The 24,345-nt window shown below is 48.6% G+C and overlaps 1 protein-coding gene across 1 annotated transcript in view; it reads left to right on the forward strand.

Moving 5' to 3' along the window:
* Positions 1-6,673: 6,673 nt before the first annotated feature.
* The window catches only part of LOC119174034 (protein Wnt-16-like), a 32,985-nt gene continuing 15,313 nt past the window's right edge, over positions 6,674-24,345 (forward strand). Inside the window, exons 1-3 of the mRNA XM_037424812.2 lie at positions 6,674-6,750; positions 13,869-14,083; positions 23,560-23,726. Of these exons, the coding sequence (XP_037280709.2) occupies positions 6,674-6,750; positions 13,869-14,083; positions 23,560-23,726 (459 nt within the window). The remainder of the gene's footprint in view (positions 6,751-13,868; positions 14,084-23,559; positions 23,727-24,345) is intronic.

Here is a 24,345-nt window from a genome sequence, read left to right on the forward strand (position 1 = left end):
GGCGTAATCGTACAACTACCCATCAGGACTCTCCTTCCCTAGAGGCTTGGATATTACAACTTCCGTCCGATTTTAAAAGAGCTACCAAATTCATCGCTGCGACGACAGAAACGCCGGATGTGGACCGGCATCTGCTGCATCTTTGGGATGCCCACAGAGGCTTGACACGGCGGTGGCGGCGACAAAAACATAACCGAAAATTTCGTCTCCGAATCGCCCAACTCGCTTATGAGGCACATGACTATGCGAACATCCTTACTAGCAACAATTGGCATAACTTCTGCGATCCACTCAACGACTCACTAAGTACCCCTCGAACGTGGCGTATACTCCATGCTCTCTTAAATCCCACGCAGACAAAATCACACACTGCTAACGCAATCCGCACCGTTCTCTACAAATCAGGGCTGGACGATACCACTCTGCTGCACACCTTAAAGCAACACTATGTATCCACGGGCCCCCGTCCCGCCTACCGTGATTATCCACACATACACGATACGCCTCGAGATGAGGACATTACAGAAGCAGAGGTAAGGGCAGCTTTGCAAAGCCTTAAGCGTAACACAGCACCCGGTACAGACGGGGTTACGTACACACTTCTGCGCAATTTAGATGACCAGTCCATCGAATATCTAACCGCTTTTTACAACGAACTTTGAAACAATGGCATGCTACCACAGGAGTGGCGACCCGCAGAAATCATACTTATTCCAAAGCCTGGCAAGCCGCTATCCCTCCAGAATCTTCGCCCTATATCCTTAACTTCATGTGTAGCTAAACTCTTTGAACGCGTTGTCCTCTCTCGACTACAACCATTTCTCGAAGACAATCACTTGTTTCCTGATACACTATTTGGCTGCCGTCCTGGTATCTCTACATAGGACGTATTATTACAGCTTAAGGAGGACGTGTTGTATAGCCCCACTTCAAACCAGGTCCGAGCTATTCTGGCCCTGGATCTCAAGGGTGCTTTTGACAACGTCTCCCACGACCTTATTCTTTTGACAATCTCGCTTCATCTCAGTGTGGCTCCCGTATCTACAATTACGCCAGGTCCTTTCTTTCTGACCGCACGGTCACTATTGGGATTGGAGACCTCCGTTCGGACGTCATTCGTCTCGCAGGCAGAGGAACACCACAGGGCTCAGTTCTCTCGCCCACTTTGTTCAACGTGGCTATGGCTAAACTCCCTTCCCTATTACAACAGGTTCCCAACATCCAGCATGCCATCTATGCAGATGACATTACAATTTGGGCAACGAAAGGATCAGACGGAACCATTCAGGACGCCCTACAGGAAGCTGTGTCTGTGGTACAAGACTATGCTGCTGCCGGCAGCCTTACGTGCTCAGTGGATAAGCCGGAGTTGTTATTGGTATACAAGCGGCGCCGCAAAACCGCTGATTATCCTGACATTTCGCTGTTTCTTGATGGCCGTCCCATCCCTCTGGTACCACGAATTTGCATTTTAGGCCTCTACCTTCAGTCCGACGGCAAGGCCTCGCACACTACACACCTTCTGACTCAGCAGATAACTCAAATTACACACATGATCCAACGCATCACCAATCGCAGGAGAGGCCTCTGTGAGAGGGATGTCCTACGCTTAGTATAAGCACTCATAGTTAGTCGGCTCACCTATCATCTTCTTTTTCACAATCTCACGCTAGCTCAAATCAAAAAGATGGACATCCTTCTACGGACAGCTGTGAAGGCGGCTCTCGGCTTGCGCACACGCATCTACACAACGTCTCCTTCAACTAGGAGTCCACAACATCGTAACCGAACTCATCGAGGCCCAGCACAACAGTCAGCTCCAACGGCTCAGGCAGACCCGTCAGGGCTGCGCCATTCTGTCTCGTCTTGGCTACCCGATTCCCAAAAAACCCGCACAAGTACAGCGACATAAACTTGCTTCTATTGTCCGCGCACTCATCAAAGTGCCTCCGATTCCACGCAATATGAATCCCTCCCGCCACGCCGATCATCGACGTGCCCGAGTTCAGGCTATGACACGCGTCTTTGGTTATGGTACCTCAGACTTACAAGTTCTTCACACTGATGCAGCACGCTACCCAGAGAAGTCAGCCATGTGTTTAGCCGTGACAGATGACACAGACGCCCTTGTGGCGTCTGCCACACTTCGCACTACAGATAGTAGTCTGGCAGAGGAGAGAGCTCTTGCTTTGGCAATTGTTCACGCTACGACACCGTCACATGACCCCCCTGTCACTATTGTAACAGATTCACAAGCTGCTTGCCGTGCTTTCGTTCAAGGACTCGTGGCTGCACATACACACAATATCCTCTCTTCTGTCACACCGTCCGCATTACGTCCTGTGCGTATCGTCTGGACTCCTAGACACGCCTCTTTCCATGGTAATGAACGCGTTCATGCGGTTGCCCGAGAGCTGACCGGCCGGGCTCCATTGGAAGAGCTGTCCAATCCAGACGACGCATCGACATAACCACTAAACTACAACGCTACGCTGGAGTACTACCGACAGAGCCGTTATACGTATTCCCCCCCCCTCATCCTTCACTTAACAGAGCAGATGCTGTCACTTGGCGGCAACTACAGACCAATTCATTTCCTTGCCTTTATATGCTAAATCGCTTTCATCCGACTCTCTACCCCTCCTACTGCCCCTTCTGTGGATCCGTACCGACTGTGCAACACTCCACGTGGGAATGCTCTGCCCCACAGGGCGTTCCTCCCATTCCCAACCCCACCCCTACCTCTTGGGAGTCTGCACTGCTCAGCTTACGCCGACAGGAACAGCAGCAGCTGGTCCAGCGGGCTCGCAGGGTCGCGCAAGGCAATGGAGCCCTGGACTGAGGGCCCCACCCAAAGAAGGCTCAGTGTGCATTTGTTATAATAAAAGTTTATTCTCTCTCTCTCTCTCTCTCTCTCTCTCTCTCTCTCTCGTTTTCTATTTTGGACAAGCACAATATTTCTACGTACAGTGCAAAAAAGAGTGGGCTTGCCGGACAGCCCTGGCGTACAGAACGTTCCAGCCTAATGGGAGACCCCGGTATCTTGTTAATGATTAGTCGCGTTTTACAGTTCTTATGTGCTAAAACTATGCCCTCTGTAATCACCGATCCAACATTGACATGTTCAAGTATGGAAACTAGCTCATCATGCGGGACGCAGTCCTATGTTATTTTTAAAGAAAAAAAGAAGAGAAAATGCTGTAACTGTCTGCATCAGAGTACGACACCTCAACAGTAGCTCACGACGGATGGGGGCAAGGAAGGATTAAAGGGATATGGTTAAACGGTAAATAGATGGAGGAAGGAGGGAGCGAGGCGCAGGGACAGCGAACATGGAAGAGGAGATAGGAAAGATGGACACGGTCGCAGGAGTCCGAGGACGAGACACTACTCAATGAGAGCTCATGTCGGCGGCAGTTTTTATAAGTATGATCACGACGGGGGAAGATAGTTAGCGGTGACTGAAACAATTCATCGTGGAGAGAATGATACAGTTTATGGAACAGTGATAACCAAGGAATTTTTCAGCGAAGTGCTAAGTTCACCAACTCAGCTTTCTTCTTATCGAGGTCACGCTACTGTTATGGGAATAATAAAAAATAATAATCGCACAGCACGGTTCAGCAGGACTTATTGATGATATATATTTGTTGTGGGTCCCAGATGACAGACGCGCATTCTAACGAAGCAACGTTGTGTACGCTATAGTTTTTTAACATGCAGCGAGGTTTCTTTTAAATTATGTTTAAGGAGCCCAAGTGTGCAATCAGCAGATGCTAGGGTAATAATAATGTGGTTGATGCATTATTAGTTTGACTGGAGATTGATGTCAAGGTATTTGTATCTGGTGGCAAGTTGAACGGTACTGTTATCAAGGAAGTAGGTGGTCGGTATGCGTTGCATAAACGACATCAGCTTAGTTTTTGAAATGTTCAATGGCATTAACCAGCCTGAACACCATGTTTTTATGGAATCTAAATCAGTATGTAAAAACTGACTATCTCTTTGACATGTTACTCATTGGTAAAGCCCACAATCATTAGCAAATATTCAAATTTGAGACGTCACGGGAATGGGTAAAAGTAAAGGTCGAAGTACAGTGCCCTGAGGAACTCCAGGCAATAAATACATCAGCAACACATAAGCCAGAATCGTTAATAGATGTAAACTGAGTTCGCTAGAGAGAAACCCGGTGATCCATGCGATTATTTTAGGGTGAATATAAACTATTTCGTTGCCACGCCCAGGACCGGGTTTACAGTGCGGAGGGCCCGGTTAAAAAAATGATAATAATAAAGAGGTCCCTCGCTCTGCCGCCTGTCTTTCCCGATTTGTCTTCTGGTCATACTTGAGACTTTTTAGAAGTAACTGTAAAGAACACAAGTCATATTTATTCTAAGCCTCTCCGTATTGTACAATATCACCTGGACATTTTCTTTCTTGCGAAGCATGTGGAGAGATTGTCATCGTAATAGTTACCTATATCAGAAGACGAAAACACACGGACAGCATTGAGATTTGTCTGGTTTGTTGGATCATACTGAAATAAGACTAAACTGTGCGAGAAGTTAAGACGAAAAGAAGGAATGCCTGACACTTAGAAGTGCAGTCCAAGCACAGTGTGTGTTTCTTCCACTTGTAGCGTTGCTTGCCCTTATTACCTCTTAGAAGCATGTATATTGATTATTGAAACATATAATCTGTTTCTATCAGGGGAATCCAGCAGGAGTGTTGCACTTTTTAGAACGAAACAGCAAATTCGGCCATTTCTTCTGGCCCTTGGGAGGCCTCCTAAAGCCGGAGGGTCCGGTTCATTTGAACCTTGGATAATCCGTCCCTGACCAGGACTATTCAAGTCGATCACCGATGATCGCAGCTTTTGGATCGTCTATTTTGGCATGTTAAATTTGTTTCTCGTGCATCCAGTATTTTCCAGTGGCTATTATACAGCCACTCAACTTTCAGAATCAATTTGAATTTGCCCGTTTTGGCAACATAGTGATTTTAGGTTGGCGAACCAATGTGCGTGTATTGTTGGAAGAGTGCACTAGGCTGGTGAACTTGACAGAAGTGCGTGCCCCCCGTGATTATGTTACAGTAACATCGACGTTCTCTAATGAAAAGAACATTTGCAAACCAAATATTGAAGTGTCAGCTTCGCGATTTGACGATATTGAGTCGTAATAATTGCCAGATATTTAGGCCCGCTATTGAATAGAAAAACGTTCCTAGGAGTCAGGGAAAACATGTTCTACAAAATATTTACGAAGGTCTGCCGCGTGTTTAAAGTGTCGAGGTTGCCCCCTCTGACAGTTTCCAGCATCTTTGGTTTTTCTCATAACGTTGCCATCATGCGCGCATGGGTGCGCTACTGAACACATGCGCTGCTCGAAACTCTCTTGCACCTGAGTGAGGACAAGCTTCAAGGATGACAGCTCCTCAGCTTCAAATTTTATGTTTTGTGTCAGCCTGAGACATGCGCAGCCGTTCACGGGTTTGTTTTTCTACATCCTCAAGTTTTTTCCTCCGCCGCAAGAGCTTATAGCTTCAGACCTTTGAGCACAATCTTACAGCCACTCTGGTTACGTGCGAGGTCCACATTTCACTGGGGCGCGGTGTGCTGGCGCTGGCTGCAGGGCTTCTCCTAACGAAAAGAGGGCCCGTGGAGCACATCTTGGCTCCGATTACGGAGCGGTGCAAAACGTTTTAGAACTGCACGTGATCCTTTTTTAAGATAATATGCGAAAAATGCAAATAGCTATGCTTGTATGCATACATTAGAACTCCAACCACTGCGCCGTGAGGTGGCTCATGCAAAAGGGTGACGCTAGATTAAATAGCAAAGTTCATTGGACATCTAAGTTATAGTGGAAGTATTTGCGTCGCGGATATCTGTATTTGTACACCCGAAGAATCTTACCGCAAGGCAATAAAAATTTACGGAGAAATGTGTACGAGTATACTTGTGTCTCACGGAAAACCATGTAATGCTACACCGCATGGCATGAGCAACGAATCAGCGCCTCAGTTATGATATTTTTTGTCTATGTGAAGAGAAACATTTCGTACAGCATTCATTATTTTAAACTGTCCCTGGGTCATTTACCTACATGTTGTATATTCTGAAATTTCTTTGTTTTGAATATTTTTTATACATAGTGTTTTTATTGCACTTTTTACCAACCGGCAGCCAAAAAATTCACATTTTTCACAGTTTATTTATTCTAAAGTGTTTTGTTGCTCTACAACACATATCTTTTTGGAAAGAGCATCTTACTGTGCAAAGTTTGGTATGCTGAAATGCATTCTGGAGTACTTCTCAAACTAGGAAAAACGATCTTCCCGAGACATATAAAAAACAACCGTTTTCGCGCGGTGATGAAAGAGTGAAGTTGAGATAACCTGTGATTTAACTCTTTGTTAGTGCCGTGGCTGCTCCGTGTGTGTTTCTCTTTGTTAGTCGAGATGACCTATGATTTATCTCTCAAGAGCGCAGCTCAAAAATAAGCAGGATACGAGACGCCTTTTTGTTCCACGAATAAGTTACCAGCACCCAAGCCCCTCCTCTTGGTCGAAATTGGTGGAACCTCCAATAAGCACGCTCGAAGGCGGAGCTTCGGGAAGAAGCCGCGGCTGCCCCGCGCGTTGTTTCGCAGTCTCAGCCGTCGTCACGATGGGAGTGCACGTCTGGGTGGCCGTGCTGGCTGTGCTGCTGCTTCACCTGCCTCGTCCAGCGTCGTCCAACTGGATGTGAGTCATTTGATGCGGACACATTTTGAGCGGGACCGGGATGTGGTTAGTGCTTCAGTATGATTATCTTAATGGTGGAAGGAACTTGTTCCTGTTAGATGGGATTAAAAGAGCAATATATGTGGAAGTAACTCGTTTCTGCAAGTTGGAATAAAAAAGGGCAATATACGTGGAAGTAACTCGCTTCCGCTACTTGGGACCAAAAGTGAGCAATGTACGTGGAATAAACTTGTTTCTGCCGATTGGGACCAAAAGAGAGCAATATACGCGAAAGTAACTTGTTTCTGCTAGTTGGGACCAAAAAAGAGCAATATATGTGGAAGTAACTCGTTTGTGCTACCTGGGACCAAAAGTGAGCAATATACGTGAAATGAACTTGTTTCTGCTAACTGGGTTCTAAATAGAGCAATTTACGTGAAAGTAACTTGTTTCTACCAGTTCGGACCAAAAAAGAGCAATATACGTGGAATAAACTTGTTTGTGCTAGTTGGGACCAAAAGAGAGCAATATACGTGGAAGTAACTCGTTTCTCCTAGTTGGGACCAAAAAAAGCAATGTACATGGAAGTAACTCGTTTCTGCTACTTCAGACCAAAAGAGAGCAATGTACGTAAAAAGAACTTGTTGCTAATTGGGACCAAAAGAGAGCAATACACGTGGAAATAACTTGTTTCTGCTGGTTGGGATAAAATAGAGCAATATACGTGGAAGTAACTCGTTTCTGCCACTTGGGACCAAAAGTTAGCAATATACGGGAAAGTAACTTGTTGCTATTTGGGACTAAAAAGAGCAAAATACGTGGAAGTAAGTTGTTGACAATTGGGACCAAAAGAGAGCAATATACGTGGAAATAACTCGTTTCTCCTAGTTGGAATAGAAAAAGAGCAATATACGTGGAAGTAACTTGTTTCTACTACTTAGGATCAAAAGAGAGCAATATACGTAGAAATAACTTGTTGCTCATTGGGACCAAAAGTGAGCATTATATGTGGAATAAACTTGTTTCTGCTAATCGGGACCAAAAGAGAGCAATATACGTGGAAGTAGCTTGTTTCTACAAATTGGGACCAATACGTGGAATAAACTTGTTTGTGTGAGTTGGGACCAAAAGAGAGCAATATACGTGGAAGTAACTCGTTTCTACTAGTTGAAACCAAAAAAGAGCAATATACGCGGAAGTAACTCAATTCTGCTACTTGGGACCAAAAGAGAGCAATATACTTGGAAGTAACTTGTTGCTAATTGGGAGCAAAAGAGAGCAATATACGTGGAAATAACTTGTTTCTGCTGGTTGGGATCAAAAGAGAGCAATATACGTAGAAGTAGCTCGTTTCTCCTAGTTGGGACCAATAGAAAGCAATATACATAAAAGTAACTCGTTTCTGTTACTTGAGACCAAAAGTGAGCAGTATACATGAAATAAACTTGTTTCTGCTAACAGGGACCAAAAGTGAGCAAAATACGTGGAAGTAACTTGTTGCTAATTGAGACCAAAAGAGAGCAATATACGTGGAAATAACTCGTTTCTCCTAGTTGGAATAAAAAAAGAGCAATATACGTGGAAGTAACTCGTTTCTACTACTTAGGATCAAAAGAGAGCAATATACGTAGAAATAACTTGTTGCTCATTGGGACCAAAAGTGAGCATTATATGTGGAATAAACTTGTTTCTGCTAATCGGGACCAAAAGAGAGCAATATACGTGGAAGTAGCTTGTTTCTACAAATTGGGACCAATACGTGGAATAAACTTGTTTGTGTGAGTTGGGACCAAAAGAGAGCAATATACGTGGAAGTACCTCGTTTCTACTAGTTGGGACCAAAAAAGAGCAATATACGTGGCTCGTAACAAAACATAACCTTCTGCATCGTTAATACGTTTTGATTTAACATGATTTTGTTACATATATACGTTCTACGGGTTGTTGGACGTGCCAGAAACAACTTCAAAAGGATTAACTTTTCTCGAAATGAATGCAGCCAATAACTGCACACACGCATTCGGAACTGATGGTTTCATTCTTATTACGTCATACTGAGCCCTCACTCACAGCAGGATAACGAACTATATAACAACGTACTAATGACAAATATTTATTGAAACGCACTCAATAAAACAGTGGAAAATTAGTTTATTTTCTTTGAGTCGCTTGAATTACGAATTTGACACGTTCATAGAAACTCGTCAAAATTCGCGCCTTATGTTTGATTGCAGGATAAGAAGAACATCAGCGGTCGCAGGTGGGGGGAGGGTCAAATCTGCCTGCTCATTGCCGGGTGTGTGTGGCTTTTCACCAGATCTGAGAAGTACGCAAATTATTGGCAAGGAAACGAAAAGTGAGTGATAAGCGTATATCAAATCCGAAAACATGGTCCCAACAAATGCACCTTCGTTATCACTATCCAAGAAAGATCATTAAAAAATGCTTACTTATGTCATTCTCTCCTTTGTGAAGCACGCGCGTCTTTTTGATGTTTTTTTTTTCTCTTGCGGGATGCATGCGTTGTTGGCTTTCCTAGAAATTTTATTTGCGGTTGTTTCATTAAGGTTGTTGCTGCAGTCTTAGCGTGTGCCTGTCTTCTTCTTTACTTTTGGCGTGTTTCTTTGAGCTTTAATAAAGGTTAAAAAGCGCCACTGAAGATGAATTCAGGGGCGCTATGCAGGATCGCCCGAGCTTGGTGAAAGTCGGTATCAGCTCGGCAACGTTCCGAGCTCTAGCCACACCCTTTTTTGAATGAGCAAACAGTACGAGTAAGTGAAATCCAACCCTGAGCGCACTGAATTTCATTGGTTAATTACGATGGAACCCGGTATTACGTCAAGGACAGTGTACAAAGTTTGGCAGTGTTTTTAAACCACAGACATCTTATTTCATTTGTTTGACGTCCCATTGAGTGTAAAAGTGCACCTATGCAATAAACTGTGTCAGAAATTCTTAGTCGCACCACGTCACTCGTCGTCGGCGTCCACACCCCCCACTATACATATAGTGGGGAATGTGGGCACGTGAGCAATATAGGTACGTGAGCGAGAAGCGGCGTGCAAATGTCGTCATCGAGAGGTGGCCCCGGAAGATGTTCGTGAACGCGAGCGCGCTGTGAAAGGGGCGGGACGAGCAAGCAGTTTGCGCAGCCGGCGGCTCGTTTCAAACGCGACTTCGAAGACCACAGCTTCGGACACAGCTGTAAGGTGTGCGACCGACTGTGGTTCGACAACGACCTTACGCTGGTCGGGAGCATCAAGAAGAAAGCGAAACAGACCAACGTGCTACGGGTTCTTCGGAGAACGTTTGGCAACGTTGATTTGAAGGGCGGCGGTGTTAGCGACAACGATGACGACGAGAGACTGCTGGATGCGTTCAAGTCGTACTTGGTGTGCGCATCGTGTAAGGACTCGTTGGTACGTGGGCACGTACCGTCGATGAGCGTGACCTACGGTTACCGTTACCCGCCTCGACCCGCATACCTACCCGAGATGAGCGCGGTGGAAGAGCGGCTCATTTCACCTCGACTACCGTTCAGAGCATCCGTTGACTGACGTGTGCCATACCCAATCCACAACCTTCCATACCCTAGTTACGCAACATTCACGGATACCCCCACCACTCTGCGACGCAATAACTCGAGTTCCCCCCGTGCGAAGATGCGGGCAGCTTTTTTTTTTAGTGGCACGGGGTGTCTAAGTTTACTTTAAAGACTTTATTGTCTGCAATAAGTCTGTTTTAGGATAAACAGAACGGTAGCTTCTGAGATTAGTTCCGGCTGAGCGTCTTACATCATCGCGACCACAGCTAAACCAGAGGTCACGCGTTAACCATCATGGTCAGCCTGTACAATCTAGCGCACTGCTCGTCCAGCGCGTGCCCTCTTCATATAGTTTTCATTGTCTGCCAGCACATGAGCACGTGCACTCGGCTAATCAGCTATTTGGCTGGGCCGTATACTTGGCTATAGTTAGGCCAGGACATGCTATGACCAAGCAATTTACGTGAGGTCGTGGTAAGGCCGACGTCTTGGACCATGTAAAGCTTGGACCGGGATAACTAAACCATGCTAATTAACGCGACGTTAATCATGAGCACGTTAAGTAAAGCTATGGTAATTCCCGTACTACTATGATGATAATGAGGATTGTGCTATAGTCAGTATTATGTATAATAACTCCATACTGATGATGACCTTGTTTACTGCGCCCGAGATAATTGCCTTTTAATTCAAACTCTTATGAATGAAGACAAAATAGTTCAGTGTAATGATAATTAAGTCTTAGTCAACTAGTACATTCAAAATTAAGACAGCTGATCCAGTCTTCACTTCGAAGCTGACCAAGCAGATGAGTAGACGGCTGACTTGAAAAGCTGGAAGAAGCGTGGTTATCACGAGCTCCCCTTTATGGTTCCAGCCTTGCACAAGTATTATTATATATGCAAAGAACTGCTGCTAATTAGCGTTCACCGCATCGAACGCTTGACAGTCCCAGCGGCAGCATGACAGTCCCGATTTGAACTGGGGCCTTCTCAGAATCAATGAGTTTGTATTTGAGTTTACGCGTCAATCAGTTTGACAGACGCCCGCGGCGAAGATCGGGTACGCCCACCACGTTCGCCCTTGCCGAGGAGCAGTGCTCACATCGAGCGGCACGATTATTCTATCAGTGTAAAAACGATATCATCACGTGGCTACGATGTCTCCCATTCAATAGGTGGGTGACCAGTCGCCCCGCCGCGGTGGTCTAGGGCTAAGGTACTCGGCTGCTGACCCGCAGGTCGTGGGATCGAATCCCGGCTGCAGCGGCTGCATTTCCGATGGAGGCGGAAATGTTGTCGGCCTGCGTGTTCAGATTTGGGTGCACGTTAAAGAACCCCAGGTGGTCGAAATTTTTGGACCTCCAAACCTCCAACAAACCTCCAAACCTCCAAACAAAGGAACACCCCAAGGAGCGGTCATTTCACCGAACCTTTTTAATGTCGCCATGACAGGCCTTGCGGGGAATCGCAAAGATATTGCCGGTCTACAACATGCGATATATGCAGAGGACATTACGATATGGACAACCACAGGCAGCCTAGCAGAGAAAGAAGATAGGTTACAAAATAGTACGCAAGGATACGGGGTCTTCAGTGCTCAGCCGAAAAGTCAGAGCTCATTCGCTTCACGAAGAGAAAAGCACGGAGGATCGACCCGAATCTAAAGCTGGAAGTCAAGCTCGACGGGAATGTCATTCCGGAGAAAGTTACCGTACGAATATTAGAAATGTGGCTTCAAGCTAATCAGAGATGTCTGCACACACTAAATCAACTCAAAACATCACTACAGCAGATCTCACGCATGATCTCGCGAATAATAAACAACCATAAAGGCATGAGAGAACAAGATACCCTAAAATTGGTCAAAAGTCTCGTCATCAGTCGCATTACATACTCGCTTCCTTATCAAATTATGAACAGGGAAGAGAAGGAAAAGGCAAACCAAATAATTAGAATGGCCTACAAGACAGCCCTGAGATTACCGCGGAATACTTCAAACGACAAGCTGCTGGCGCTTGGTCTTCATAACACAATTGAAGAATTATCCGAGGCCCAGTTACTAGCGCAAGAAAATCGCCTTCTCCAGACCCCAACGGGCAGAGCAGTCCTAACAAATCTAGGGCGCGATACTTTATTACAAACACACCAAGAAACTAAGGAAGTACCAAGCGAACTTAGAGAATGGTACACCGTATTGCCAATACCAAGCAACATGGATCCTACTCTCCATGCTGGAAGAAGAAAGGCAGGGGCTGACTACATTGACAAAATGACAAAATTTTTAAACACGGCCAGATTCAATAACGCCGCGCCTTATCAGACCAATGCAAAGAGATATGTGTGTGTAATCACCGACCATAGAGGGAAAATTACAGCCTGCGCTTCAATAGATCAGGCGTCGACAACACAAGCGGAAGATGTTGCCATTGCACTCGCAATAAAAGAGGAATGGACGCGAAACGCTTCATTAACAATCATTACAGATTCGCAAAAAGCTTGCAGAAACTATCTAAAGGCAAAATTGGAGCACAGGCGCCCCGTATATTGGTTGGGACAGGATGGGACCCCACAGTGAAATACGTACAGGCTGTGACTTGGGCACCGGGGCACGAGGGCGTGACAGGGAACCTGCGCGCGGACGAGGCAGCTCGAGGCTTCACAAATCGCCGAGCCACTAAAGATAATACAAGTGATGACCCTACACCCCTGGACCCTTGTTTCGCAACACTTTTAAAGTACTACAGGGAAAATAGGCAGCTGTATCCACGTCCTCATGGCAAGCTCAGCGCTGCGGAGGCAACAGCGCTAAGAAGAATACAGACCAACACTTACCCTGCACACTCTTCACCTGATATACCCCACGGCGTACAGAGATATATGCCCGTGGTGTGGAGCCACCCCAACACTCTTTCACATCACGTGGGAGTGTGCAGAGCACGACGAAGAACACGACACCACTGGCACATGGGAGGAATGGGAGGCGCTGCTGTCTAGCCCAGCCCTATTGGATTAGCGGCGACTGATCCACAGAGCTGAACGGATGGCTCGCGCCAGTGGGGCCCTGGAATAGGGGCCCCACCCTGCTGGACAGACTTCGCTCTTCACCCCGTATATTCCTCGGGGCATTGGAGTTCAAGCCTGTCTGGATTATGTATACAATTAAGTTTTCTACTACTACTACTAGTTGTGAGTAGGGGGGGGGGGGGTCATGGCTGATTATGTAAGCGCACAGGAAGCCTTCTTTGAAAACGCGCCAAAAAGGACACTGACACTTCAGCGTCTCAATGTGTTCAGCGAGAGATTCATTTCTTTGGTATCCCTGGCCGTCGGTACCAGAAATTCTGAGGCGGCCCTAAAAGCTTCGTCGCGTCCCCTGGTCCACTGTCGGGTGCCTATAGTTCGTAGTTGAAGAACCGCCGCAGGCATGGTCAATCGCCTCCGACACCCGATCAACCCTGTATACAGTGCATTATGTCACCGTATCGTTTTTCACTGACCAAACGAACAGCTCTATGTCATGACTGTGGTGGAGACTAACTCGATAAGCACAGAAGGGTTGCCATATCTGAGAAAAGTGCGATTGCATTTCGCAGGTACCTGGGCACCCTGGGTGGCCGCAGCGTGGACACGGTATGCGAGTCGGCTCCGCTGCAAGGGCGCGTTCAGCGCCAGCTGTGCCGCCAGCAGCCGGGCACCGTGGCAGCGGTGGCGGTGGGCGCTCGGCTGGCACTCGCCCACTGCCAGAGGCTGTTCCGCCACGAACCGTGGAACTGCTCACAGCACAGCTTCGGGCACACGCTTCGCAGAGGTGGGCATGACATTCCGCAACAATGTATGGCGCGCAAAGACCTAATAGATGGTTTCGTTGTGTTGTACACAAACTGGCAAACGAACTGGCAAAGAAGACCTCAGCTGAGGTGTGCATTTCCGGTAATCCAGGCGGCGTTTTCCTGCAGCGTTCAGGTTTTAGTTTGTTGCTTCAGATGTGTTTAGAACTGTTTTGATATGTAGGGTTTAACGTCCCAAAACCACCATATGATTATGAGAGGCGCCGTAGTGGAGGGCTCCAGAAATTTCGACCACCTGGGGTTCTTTAACGTGCACCCAAATCTGAGCACACGGGCCTACAACATTACCGCCTCCATCGAAAATGCAGCCGCCGCAGCCGGGATACGAACCCTCGACCTGCGGGTCAGCAGCCAAGTACCTTAGCCAATAGACCGCCGCGGCGGGGAGATGTGTTTACAACGATGTCTAGATGAATGGGTTCACGACAAGCAGAAACTGCAGTGGCAAGGCTCTTGATTCATAAGTTGTGCCATTAAGCTTTCCAAGTGATCAGCTGCATAATGTCTCATGTCACAGCCGCGGCCATATTTATGTAGTTTGTTCCCAGCACGTGTCATCACGACAATACACTCATTATTGAGCCTGCGTCACTTTTTATAAAAATTGCCACCGATCGGAACTGACGTTGATCCAAAGTGCTTGGTGTGACTGCGAGAGTATGAAACTTACTCATCATGTGCTTAGTCACGGGAATCGCACGATGGTTTACTCTCGAGCACATTATTCACGAATGTCTACAGTTCGGTCCACACTCGCACCGAAAGATAAATTTGCTAGAGTACGATTGTATTCTTCAGCAGCAACACGTACGAGGCGATGATCAAGTCATCTGCTCGCACCGATCCACGTGCACGCGCGTCGCTGTAATAAAAAAAAATTCCGCCATATCCACGAAGTGAATGATGATGAGTGTGCGAAGCTCCGGAGGTAAAGCTGGTAAACCATGAATCCTCTGTACATTTTGCCCACTCGATTTTATTACATCGCTCCCCCTAGCGTACGTCGCCGCACTAAATCGAACGATTGCCTTCAACCAATGACACGCGCCATATGTGACATCATTCCTATTTTATAAGATCTCGCGTCTTTCATCAACTACAAGTACCGCTTTCTAGTTTATAACATCTTGCATCTTTTCATCATCAGCTACAAGTACCACCATCTAGTAAACACTACAAGAACTAAACGAGAGGTGGCTACATACAGGAGACGGTACCGCCATCTAGTGAACACTGCAAGAACTAAACTAGAGGTGGCTACATACAGGGGACGGTACCGCCATCTAGTGAACACTGCAAGAACTAAACTAGAGGTGGCTACATACAGGCTACAGGGGACGCACAGACCACGCCCTAAGGAGCTTCGCCCCTAAAAAGCAAATGCAACGGTGTCCCTGAGATTGGCAAAAAATGTGAGCACTGCGACGCATGCTGCTTTGGTGTCTCGAGTGTTGCTTCGAGCAGTACACATGAAGCATCTACTACAAGAAACACTAAAATCTAGACTTGATGAGCAAGCAGAAAAGAAGAAGGGAGACGAGACAGAGCTCAGGTAGCAGAGAGCCCACAGAACTAGAAATATTTAGCAGCAACACTTCTTTGCATTGGTCCATGCTGAAATTTAAAACTTGCTGCATAAACAGACAGCACAGGGTAGAGTGCAGGTATATTGGTCATCCTCCAGATCTAAAGATATCTTGCAGACTGGTTGATCCACGCTGAAATCTATACTTGCTGCGCAAGCAGAAGGAAACAGGATAGAGCGCAGGTAAAAAAGAGCCCGCGGAGTGAGGGAGACGCGCCCGGCGTGACGCGGTGATCGGACGCGACGCTCCGGCTCTGTCGATTTTCAACTGGAACCATGCTCTTTCAATGTGGCTGCTCTAAAACTTGTGCGACTGCATCTGCAAAGTCAGCAAGATTCTGGAGACACCAATCTTACCCAGGTGCGCCCAATTTTCGGCCACTTCGAGCAACTTCGCATCACGACGTAGCAAACGAGCTAAGCCTCACGGCTGCGGCTCCGCCGCTGCTGGATGCGGAGACGCCCCTCAGTCAACTCCTCAGCATGGCGCTGCCTGAACAACGTGGCTACGACCCTACGACTCTGTCGTAGTCATATATCCCGACAAATCGATCAGACGATGGCCCATCCACCATTTCGGCGGAGCAAGCCAACATTTTTCAACTCGTCGAGGGACGGCGTCGCCGCCGAAGAAGCGGGGAAGGAGTGTCTGCACTGAAAACTCCTCTCAACAATCCAACCACTGGAGACGCTTGCGCTCCATCGCATAAAGCTCCACAAAAGACTTCACCAGTCTCCAAGTGGACGCCGAAACCAACGTTCAGGATGAATCCTGGCGACTACGTGATCCTGCTCAAGCCACGCGTCACAGTAGCCCTCAAGACAGCGTTTCAACAAGGTGAGCTCGGCGCTGCCATTTCCCAACTCATCGGAAGGCAGCACATAAATGACATCACCCTTTCTCCCAATTGGGAGCAAAACATCATCATCTGTGGCACGCAGAATAACGAGGTGGTTCAGAAACTGCTGTCGTACTTTCAAATCAACACCAGCAAAGGACCGCTGCCGCTTCGCGGTCACCTCAAGCTCACCGGTGATGTGTGTCGCGGCGTGATTTCTGTGTACGACCTCGAAACCAGTACGTCCCTGAAATATAGTGTGCAGTGGCGTGCTGGTGAACTAGTCTACGCGCGCAAGCTGGAGAACTCCAACGTAGCTGTGTTGACTTTCGCGGGAAGGAACGTTCCGCGTTCCTTCCCGCGAAACGCAGAACCGACTCCCGTCACGCATAACTGACTCCCGTCACGAATAACGCAGAACTGACTCCCGTCAGGGAGTACAAGAAGACAGTGCCAGCGTGCTACCGCTGTGGCGCACTGGGGCACCGGGCGGATATCTGTCCCAACCCGGTAACCGAAAGATGCAGTCTTTGTGGCCAAAACGTGGGCGCTGGTCCTGAGGGGATGGCCCCCACGAATGCGACCCAACGTGCATAGTTTGCGGGGGTCCGCACTTCACCAGCTCCCGCAAATGCACCGAAAAATTCATCAGGCTTCAGCAACCAGGGTCCAGGACATCGGGGACCCCAACAAAACCGAAGCGCCGGTCAACTGGCAAGGCGCCAACCCCTGGCAAAGCAGCAACGGCAACGCTACCACCTGGCGCGGCGGAATCACCAGCTCTCGGCGCTCCATCTGGCAACGCTGCACGCAACCAACCCAAGGTAGGCAATTGGGTGGAGGTTGCCTCCTCTCCCTCCCCTCCACCTTCTTCTCCCACAAGCACTACCGAAACACAAAAACTCAGGCATGAGCTCGCCCTTTTGCGATCTCAGAACGAAAAACTAACCAGCGAACTTCACTCGCTCAGAAACAATCCCACTACTCAGCCCTCGTTGAGCGACGAAGAGGAAATTATAACAGACAGGGAGATTCCTACTACTGTAGACAGTCGCGTCGCGGCCCTGAAGACCCAGGTGAATGCAATAGAAACACAATTGGCTGACCTCCCCAAAATTATCCACGACACCATCGCACGTCAGATGGAGACTGTCATCGCACAGGTGACACAAACTGTAACTGACATTATCCAAAAGTGGATACAAGACAATCAATGCGTCCTTAAGCGCGTAGGGACCATTAGGGACGTTAATCGCCCCTCGAAATTTAACAGAGTGACTCCAAATGAGTCTGACTTTTCTGAAGATTCCAGCACGTCAGCACAGGGTGCTAGTGAACTGAGTAATCTTAACAACACAACCCCACCCTCCATCTCCGAACATGGCCCCCAACCCTAGGTCGCAAGCCAGAGCAACTCAGCCGTTGTTACTAACACAGAGTAACTGCAGAGGTCTCAAGAACCACAAGAAGTGGGCTCATTTCCGCCTCTATCTTGATACCTTTGAGTTCTTCGTTGCCGTGGTTGCCCTTCAGGAACCCGGCACGGACGCCAAACTCACAAATTACACTACATTTCAACACAACCCGGAGACATGTATACTTGTTCACAAGCAATATACCACCCCAGGAAGTCACACTCCACAACAGCACCTTTCCCATATACGATGGTGTCGGTGCTGCCCATAAGGCGATCTGACCCACCTGTTCATATTTTAAACATTTACTGTTCCCCAAAGCTTAAGAACGTCACGTTCAGCGAAACTTTTACACAAGCTATGCAGGTGGCAGGAAGGGACTCTCTCCTGATCGTCGGCGACTTCAATGCCCCAAGCAGGTTATGGGGTTACCCGCGAGAGGGCACGCGTGGAAGGAAGCTTGCGGAACTTCTTTCTACACTTGGACTCACACTCCACACTGATCCCGCCAGCCCAACACGTGTAGGCAACTCTGTTCAACGAGATACTTGCCCGGACCTCACAATTACACGCAACATACGCCATGCCGACTGGCTGAACACACAGGACACTCTCGGTAGTGATCATTGTGTATTAAACACAACCGTGTACATGCGTCCCTTAAAACGCTTAAAACGCCCACTTACACAAGCTCGTATCCCAGACTGGACAAGTTTCCGCACCTCTCTACCTATCGTAGACCCTCTCCAGTCGGGATAAGACACCTGGTCTAAATCACTGACGTCTACACTGAAACAACACGAACTGCTAATACAGCTCACGGAAACTCAAACGGACGTGGACAATCACCTCCTCCATGTTTGGCAGGCCCGCTGCAGCCTCACCAAACGATGGAAAAAACAGAAACATAACAGACGCCCCAAGAAACGCATCCTAGAACTCACGGAGCAAGCTGTGGAATATGCTGCTCAGCTAGCCGACACTAACTGGGTGGACAGGTGCAACACGGCTGCACGCCAGATGTCTGGTCGCAACACGGGGCGCCTGTTTCGCGCTCTTATCGATCCAACGCAAACACGCACGGAAACTCAACGTCACTTACATAAGGTCATGCACAACTTTACAGGAACGACAGCACAGCTGGCACACATGCTCAGGGACCGATACCTGTGCACCACCAAGGACCCCCGGACGGCCGCATACTCTTACACAGGCAAAAATAACACGCAATTGGACACCCCGTTCCAGCTCCACGACCTCCAGGCGGCCTTATGCAAGATGAAGCGTGGCACTGCACCCGGGCGTGACCAGGTTACGGTCAAACTGTTGGCCAATCTTCCCGATGCAGCCTACACCACACTCCTCAAATACATCAATAGCATTTGGGACGGAGAAACTTCTCTCCCTTTTGAATGGAAATCAGCTCTCGTGACCTTCATCCCGAAGGCAGGTAAACCTATTGACGTGGAGAACCTTCGCCCCATCTCCCTCACGTCTTGTGTCGGCAAGCTGATGGAAACGATGGTACGCGACAGACTCTCCGAGTTTCTAGAAACACAGCACACTTTTGCGGACACCATCTTTGGTTTCCGCCCTCAGAAGTCAGCCCAGGATATACTTCTACAGCGCCACCATGACATATTAGATCCTGTTGAATGCCCCCACAGTGACAAGGTAGTCCTGGCCTTGGATCTTAAAGGGGCATTCGACAACGTAAAGCATGAGGTAATCCTTGACGACCTCAGTCAGACCAACTGTGGTTATAAAACATTCAATTATGTTAGACAGTTTCTTACAGATCGTCAAGCCTATATACGCATACAAGATGAAAAACATGGGTCTTACGTCATCGGCTCGAGGGGAACTCCTCAAGGCGCGGTCCTCTCTCCCCTCCTATTTAATATAGACATGCTTCATCTTCCCCCCAAATTGACTTCTCTACCAGGGATACATCACGCTCTTTACGCGGATGATATCACGATCTGGGCCACATGAGGTAACCTGGGTCACATGGAGTCGTGCCTGCAAGCAGCAGCGACAGTAGTCGACGACTACGCAACCTACTGCGAACTCCAGTGTGCCCCGGCTAAGTCAGAATTTGTGCACGTACGTCCCTCCCCTCAGGACACAACTCAGCTCCATATCAGTCTTCCCTCGGGACCGATCCGTGAGGCCAAGGATATCCGCGTCCTTGGCCTCTTCATACACCACCAACGCAAGGCCGACACCACAATAGCCAAACTTCGCACGGTGGGAGACCAGGTGGGCTGTATTGTCCGCCGGGCCTCCAACAAGCGGGGCGGATTGCGAAGCAGGGATGCAATGCGGCTTGCCCATGCTTTCGTAACGAGTAGAATACCCTACTCGACTCCCTACTTTCACCTACGCAAACACGAGGATGATCAACTCGAGGTCATCCACCGTGAAGTTATCAAGCGGGTCCTCGACCTCCCTATCACCACGTCCAACCAGAGACTTCTAGCCGGGCGTGGTGAATACCTACCGGGAACTTCGAGAAGCCCACCTCGTTAACCAATACACGCGCCTTGCACAGACCCATTCCGGTCGCCGCCTCTTGGACCGAATACACATCAAACACGATTACTATATTGAGGAAAGGGTGAGAGTGCCAGAACCTTGGAGACGCGCCCTCCGGGTCCAACCCCTTCCGCTCAACATGTCCAAAGAAAACCACAGTGGTCGCCGCGACACTTTGGTCAAGAGGAACACGTGTGCTACGTGGACGTTACTGGCCCGCACCATGGGGGGTGGTATACGGCCGCAGTCATACACAACACAAACATCGTAAACGGGCTCACTTTCAAAGCCTACAGCGCAACACATGCGGAGGAGATTGACATCGCTCTGGTTCTCACCTATCCCTCTTCTGAACATATCATCACCGACTCACGAGGGGCCTGTCAGAACTATCAGCTAGGGTGGGCTTCACCGCTTGCTTAGCGCATATTGGAACCTAGCTGCCGATACGTTAATCCAACCACGAAATCTGGTTTGGGCACCCGGTCACCAAGGACTAAGGGGTAACGAACAGGCCGATCAGGCCACCCGCGCACTCCCTTCCCGGGCTATCTCCCTGTCTTTGGAAGCCTACTCCTATTCAGACAACTCGGCCCTTTCATTCAAAGATATTACCAATTACTACAAGGAGGAGCACCGGCGCTATCCAGACCCTTGTAAGGGACTGGATCGCGCGGACGAGCGCCTCCTTTTAAAACTGTTTACCAATACCGTACTGTGCCCGGTGGTGCCAAAACATTTCAATTCATCCTTTTATGGCACATGCCAGTTCTGTGGTGAGGTGGCTGACACCTTCCACATCGTCTGGGCGTGCCAGTCTAATCCATCAATCCCCCAACCCCAACCCCACGAGAGAGGACTGGGAGGCGGTCCTGCTCGGCTGTCAATACCTGAAGGCCCAAAAGGCCCTGGTTCAACGGGCACGGGCGGCGTTGCTTGCCAATGGAGCTCCAGAATAGGGGTTCCACCTAGTGCTGTGAGGGTAGGAGGCCAATAAGGCCCCAACCCAATCACTTCTCTGTAACCATTTAATGGTCATTAAATGCTTCACCACCACTACCACCACCCGCAGAGTGAAACAACTTTACTCGGTCCACAGTATGCGCGAGATAACTCGACGTCACCTGGCTGGATCTTGGAGCTTCCTTTCCTTTCACTGGAAAGGACAGGGACGCAACTTCACAGGAAGTTGGCATAATCACCACACAGTGGGCCGTCCGGGGCGTAGGAACTGCTCGGGGTATGCTGTGTGCAGAGCCGCAGGGCTTGAGTAGGTGCTTGTTTAGAGCAGTCTGAGAGTAATACAGCGAGGAGTGTGCTAGGGGCAGCACTTTTTTTTCTTGAGAGATAATGATACTTGCATATCTCGCTGTACGTGCACAGATGCTAGGGTGGAGATAATGCGTTGCACGGTCAGTCGTGTAGCTGAGTGCACGTTTTCGTTCGTGAGGCACCCGCAATAATTCCAAGGTGCGCAGGAGGTGATGTTTTAGGTATTTTGCTTTCTCAACGATCTGAAGGATTTCGCGAGCCACCATGCCCATCTGAAATGCCTTGATAGTGGTCTATGAGTCTGAACAAATTGTATCATGTACACCGTCTGTTATTGCAAGAGCAATGAAAACCTGCTCTGCAACGCTGCAGCTAGAAGTGCGGATGGTCGCGCAGCTGATTACTTCCGAATCGCCGCCAACGACGCTAGGAAGTGGCATACGAAGCGGTATACGAAGCGGCATCTATACGAAGCAGGCTTGTTTCTTGGCTAAGCGGGCAGAACTAGCTGAATGATTGATTGATTTGTGGGGTTTAACGTCCAAAAACCACCATATGATTATGAGAGACGCCGTAGTGGAGGGCTCCGGAAATTTTGACCACCTGGGGTTCTTTAACGTGCACCCAAATCTGGGTACACGGGCCTACAACATTTCCGCCTCCATCGGAAATGCAGCCGCCACAGCCGGAATTTGATCCCGCGACCTGCGGGTCAGCAGTCATGTACCTTAGCCATTAGACCACCGTGGCGGGGCAGCGGGCAGAACTAGCTGACTAGTGTTCGTGCTTCGTTGTAGGTTGGGTGTATATTGCGTGGCATTCACTTTATTAAAATCCTGGACCATATCTCATTGGACAGCATCTGGAATGACGACGCGTACCAGCATCTGACAAACTGTCTTGGGCTTCAAAAATTTCTTCGAATGTGTTGTGCATTCCCAGCTTGAGCAGGTCTTCCGTGTGCGTTCACACGGGAATGCCAAGGGACAACTAGAAGACTTCGGATTAGGGTATTGATCTTGTTGCACTTGGACAAGAGCCAGTGGCGCGGCCGAATAAGCGAGGTGGCGTTGCACAAATTCGTGGATAATCCAGATCAGAGTCTTCTCACTGATTCCACGGTGCATGCTATAAGGATTCTTGAAATAAACTTGAGAGGGGTGAGTAACCTACAAGGATTCTTGGAATCAGCCGCTACCGGTGAGTAACCTAATGTGGCTTCCAGGACCGGTGAGGAGGACCACCTCTGGGCCTCTTTCATAGAGTAAGAGCTCAGAATGAGTGGGCGAGCACCGTATATGCCGGTGGGAATAAGATAGCACTCAGTCACATCGATGAGCGCTCTCGACCCTTCTATCCCCTGCCGTCCACGTAGACTCGTGTGCTCAATGTCTAGTATCTTGTTCAAGACCCTCCACAGGTTGATCATGTAAACATTGAAAAACGTTGGGGAGATCGTCACCCCTTGAGGTGTCCCCGTTGACCCGAAGGTTTCACAAAATTTGTTGCAGCAATATTTCTTTACAGACAAGTTGCTCCATGTTGAAATCTTGTTGCTGGGCAAGCAGAAAGAAAGAAGGCAGCCAGGTAGGAAATAGCCCACGGAACTTGAAACTTGTCGCAGCAATACCACTTTGCGGACCGGTTTGTTCATACTGATGTCTAGACATTCTGCGAAAGCAAAAGAAAGCTCAAACCGAGATTATACTGTTAATCCGAAGAAGAGAGTGCCGCCCGATGCACTGCCCTGTGTTCGGCTGTTGACAAATGGCAAACCTTGCACGCAGGAAGCCCCGAGACGGCGTTCCTCTACGCTCTGCATAGCGCTGGTGTGGCACACACGGTGGCCCGCGCCTGTGCCACGGGCCAGCTGAAGGAGTGTGCCTGCGGGTCAACCGCACCCGCCGCCTCGCATGGTGCCTGGCGCTGGGGCGGCTGCTCCGACGACGTCCAGGTACGCTATGTTGGGCCAGATGATGCATCGTTACTTGAAAGACGTGGCGCAAGACAGAAACAGCGTGAAGTCACAACTATAGGTTTATTTTTGTGAACCATTTGCATTTAAAATACTTGGCGAAAATAAACCACGTTTTTTAAGTTTAGGTATTCATCGGTGCACGACTGTGGGGCAGGAATGTAGCCAGGCGGAGGCACACCATGCTCGCGGCTATGCCCCTGCTGTGGAGTCAAGCTTCTCTAGCCATGTGCGGCGTACAGTTGTAGGCTTACCAGTGTGATTACGCTGGCATGAGGCACAGCACCCTTATTGAATGCGGCTGTAAGTTGATAATTTTGCTGAGCAAAGTTACACCGGTGTTACTCACAAATTGCAATGGGATCCAAAATCTAAACCCCCCGAAGCTTGCGTGAATAAAACCAATCGTGGTCAAGAAATTCGATCCGTATCGGGCTCGATCGTGATCAAAAGTGACCGTGTGGCTGCGGTATAAACCCACTTCGACTGCTCAGTTCACGCTTTTCGTTTGAAACGACTCGGTATCACGCATCAGACTTATCTAGACTCCACAGATCAGGTACCGGAAGCACGGAAGCAAAAAAGAAAAGAAAATGAC

Source organism: Rhipicephalus microplus, chromosome 5 (assembly GCF_043290135.1).
Source record: "Rhipicephalus microplus isolate Deutch F79 chromosome 5, USDA_Rmic, whole genome shotgun sequence".
Lineage (NCBI taxonomy): Eukaryota > Metazoa > Arthropoda > Arachnida > Ixodida > Ixodidae > Rhipicephalus > Rhipicephalus microplus.